General features: G+C 60.3%; 1 protein-coding gene across 1 annotated transcript; it reads right to left on the bottom strand.

Annotated features, from left to right (window-relative positions):
* Positions 1 to 661: 661 nt before the first annotated feature.
* LOC134653657 (uncharacterized) lies at positions 662 to 2977 on the bottom strand. Its single transcript, XM_063509051.1, has 2 exons — positions 1777 to 2977; positions 662 to 1587 (listed from the first exon to the last, which is right to left on the bottom strand). Exons 1-2 carry the CDS (start codon positions 2975 to 2977, stop codon positions 662 to 664), a joined length of 2127 nt encoding a protein of 708 aa, XP_063365121.1.
* Positions 2978 to 4047: the final 1070 nt, after the last annotated feature.

Raw genomic sequence — 4047 nt, forward strand, 5'->3', positions numbered from 1 at the left:
CGGACGACGATCCGTGTCTGTCGTGCCTCCGGAGGACGTGGAGACATCAAACCGGATGTACAAATGGTCTGATAATGTCTCCACCGTCTCCAGTACTCTCCAGCCACGGACGCGGGTCGCGAGTGCCGGGGTCGCGAACGTCACGTCCACTATGGATTCTCCCTGCCAGCGCACGCAGGTGCTGGCCGACCCTCGGTTCAGAACCGACATTCCGGTCATCGTCGCCCATTCCTCTAGAAGGTCTCCGCGAATGTCGGTTGCGGGACAGCCCCAGGCCATGGATTTGGCGTTTAAGTCACCTGCGACAACTACCTGGCGCGGTTGGGTCTGCCCAACGAGAGCCGCCAGCTGGCCGAGGAAGGCTTCGAACTCGGAGACTCTTCTGTTGGGGGAGAAATATACCCCGATCAGGGTAATTTCGCCCCAGAGGACAGCCACATAGCCTCGACCCCTCGACAACGTGGAGGGGGGCGGTATACCCTCTACCCCTGCTTTTGTTATAATGGCCACCAAGCCATCCAGGTCCGCAGCCCAGTTGTGGCTGGGGGGGACGTAGTACGGCTCGGCGACCACGGCAGCATCTATCGACCACTGCGCCATGGACTGCAGGAGGAGATCTTGCGCCCCGGCGCAGTGGTTTATGTTCGCCTGGAGGATCCGATTAGTTGACCTCGTCATTTGGCGCATTGCTAATCGGGCCCTCTTGTGCAGCCAGAGGCGCCGCCACTCCAGGGGTGCCTGATTTGTTGGTCACCTTCCGGGACATGCGTTTTGGGGCTTTAGCCCCCATCGCGCAGGTACTGCTGCCGGCACTGTGGTCAGCAGATTTGCCCGCTGCAGTGCACAGAGTGCAGTGGGGCGCGGCGGTGCAGTCCCTGGCCCGGTGACCAGATTGACCGCATCGGTAGCACTGGTCACTGCGGTCGATTTCTGAGGTGCACCCCTTCCTAACATGGCCAGGCACCAGGCAGCGGAAGCACCTCAGGGGTCGGGACTCCAGCAGCTTCACGTTTGCCGAAGCCCAACCGACGAGGAGTCGCCCCTCAGCCACTTTCTTGGCGGCTGCTACGGGGCAGCGAGCCCACGCTGTGCCCAGGCCTGTTGGCGCGCGGGAGATCCGGCCAACTTTCACTGCCTCTAGGGCACACCCTCCAACTTTCGCCACGGCAGCGGCGAGCTCTTCCTCTGTAACCGAGTCATCCAGGCCGGAAATGCGCATCTCCGCGCATTTTACCGGCCTAGAGATGCGGACGTCGGCCACATTAAGCGTCTCCCTCAACTTGGCAGCAAGAGAGTCTGCTTGGTTGCCGCTGGTGGTGTCTGGGCCTGGGATCTCCAGGATTGCCGCCCCTGTCACTGCCCTACGGAACCTTAGACCGGTGATACCGAGCCCATCCAGGGAAATTTTGGACTTGGCCTCCGTGATCAACGTTCCGTAGGTAACGCCCCTCTCTTCTGCTCCCGTCTCCAGGGTGAGGACTACGGCGGCTGACCGCGGGGTGCGCAGTAGCGCCTTGGTCTTATTGCGACCCTTCCCTTCTTGCGCTTTCCGCGGTGCCGCCGGCTGTTGCGGCTTCGCAGTCGTCGCTGCTCCAACGGGAGACTTCTTTTTGTTCTTCTTACCCCGCTTGACCACAGTCGTCCATTCCTCTTCCGAGGCAGGCACTGTTGTCTGCAGCCGAGGCTGCCGGACTTGGGAAGCGGGGCCAGGAACACTCGTAGGACGCTTTTTGGGCCCCTCCTTCTTTTTATTCTTTTTCGCAGCCCGCTTCGCACCCGCTGGGTTGGTAGGTGCTGGAGTGTGACCGGGGGGAGAGCTTCCTGCTTTGGAAGGTGTGGGAGCAGACGACACCTGAGTAGGTTGCTGTGGGAGCAGTTTCTCCTCCAGGGCGCTCAACCTTGTACCCATCATTTCAGTCACCTTGGCCACGATATTGCGCTCTAAGTCACCTTGCTCCCGAGCAGGTGATGTCGTCGTCTCTTGGCGCGTCCCTTCGAGGCGCTGCCCAAGGCTAGTGCGCAAGTCGCCCATCTCCTTACGGAGCTCGGCCATTTCCGCCTTAAGGCGAGCGTTTTCGGCGGCGAGCCTCCTCGTCTCATCGGAGACAGTCCGGCCCCTCATCTCACCGACAGCTTCCCTGATCGCAGCCACAGCCTCCTTCAGGATTCGTTGGTACGTGCCCTTTAGGTTTTTGGACTTGGTGGCCACGTCCTTGATAAGCCCCAGACTATCACGCACCTGCTGGTTTAGGGCCAGGACAGTGCGGTTTTCTTCGTCGTCTGACCCACTTGTCGTCCCAAACGAATCCGGATGGCGGGCAAGCCGTCTTAGCGTCACCATTTTGGACGCGGCCATCAGGTCCTCTTCAGTTTGCAGCTCGAGCTCCCGGCGCTTAGCCTTTTCCTTGGTTAGCCCGGCGTGGCGCGCCGTGGATGGTTGGCGGCCTGTTCCTCGCTTGGAGGGCCCCGAGGCGGACTTTCCTCGCTCCGCAAGATCGGAAGCCTCGCCGCTCGGCGATGCTCCCGTGTCGCTACCACTGCTTCGCTGCCTCTTCCGTCCTGCGGCCATTTGGGCAGTCAGCGAAACGTCGGATTCGGCGGTTTCCCCGTCGGTTGGCACCGGAGAGAAAAATACTCCGTCCCCAGGGAGGTCACCCGTGTCTATTCTCATGGGGGAGAAGAACTCCTCCCTGCCAAGAGAGGGGACCCTTTCTGGCATGCGTTCTATTCGCACTACGGGTTGCCGTCTCTCACTAAGCCCCCTAGCGGGTTTGGGTGGGGAGCGTGTAGAATCCACCGCCGTCCCCGGAGGCACGTCCTCATCATGGAACACCCAGCGCCCCTGGGCGTCCTGAAATGGTCGGAATCCATCCTTGGGGTGGCCAGTGGAGGCTCCTGCCTCCGCCGGACTGCTATTCTCCCCATCACCCCCTCCTTGCAGCCTCAATACCAAATCACTCTGCAAATCGGTGTCCATGAAGTGTTTGCTTGTGTTGTCGTTTCGGGATCGTGAGTGGTTTGCCCCCCCAGAATACGGAAGGCGGCATGTCGCCACAGCATGGGCAATTGCCCGTCCTGTGGCGACATGGAGGATTGAAACCTCCTGGGGTAGTTCTACATTTTCGTTTCCACTCATTTTGTGTGCTATTTTGAGGAGGTATGCCCCTCCCTGACGTTTGTGACTGGACTCCCTCCAGCCACGCATCCCATCGGCACGCCAGACACACCTTGGGATTGGGGTGATTTTTATAGTGGTTTTCTTCCACTTTTCCATCCGCCGCGCTTGGTGGCCGGAGCCATCCCCACTCCTCCCCCCGCCAGAGGTAATTTCTAATAGGGGACCTATTAGAAATTCCCAACAGGGACTTTGCAGCTCACACTGTGCCCTCTGCTATTCAGAGGGACACGCGGAGCCACCCGCCCAGCCACTCCTCAGGGTATCAATCAAGGAACTGCTCCTCGGGCAAAGATCCGGAATGTGACCCCCCGCAGCCGTCATTGGAAGCCAAAAGCCCCCCAGACGCACAACAGATCCGCGCGGCATCCGGTGCGCGATCCTCCCGATCCGCTGACACCGCCGACCCGCCCGGAGAAATAGATCTGCAATTGGGTTTCACAGAAGCCCAATGCACAATCCTTCCAGACAGCTAGGCAATGTCAGAAAAGCAGAAGGCTCTCCAATCCGGCAACCACCCACATCCACGACGCGTCAGGGAGCCCTCAGCCTCCTCCCCAGACGTCCGCGCGCGAAACAGTGACTTGATTGACCCTACATACTGCTCTCATAGCTCCTCCTCTCTGCTCATCCACTGCGCCGTCTGCTTATTCAGAGGGACGCGTGGAGAGCCATTCTCGGGCACAAAGCCCCCCAAATTCCCCCCCTGGTGTTTGGTTCGCGGGACTACGTCCTACCCCAGCACGACAAAGGGCCGGGGCATTCCCCTATCCACCACCTGGGGACGCGCCACGTCGGGGTTCACCTCCCCGCCCACTCGGACACCCGAGCAGGTCCGTGGAGGTCCGTGGAACCTAACCTTTTTTTTTTTT

This window comes from Cydia amplana, chromosome 13 (genome assembly GCF_948474715.1).
Source record: "Cydia amplana chromosome 13, ilCydAmpl1.1, whole genome shotgun sequence".
NCBI lineage: Eukaryota > Metazoa > Arthropoda > Insecta > Lepidoptera > Tortricidae > Cydia > Cydia amplana.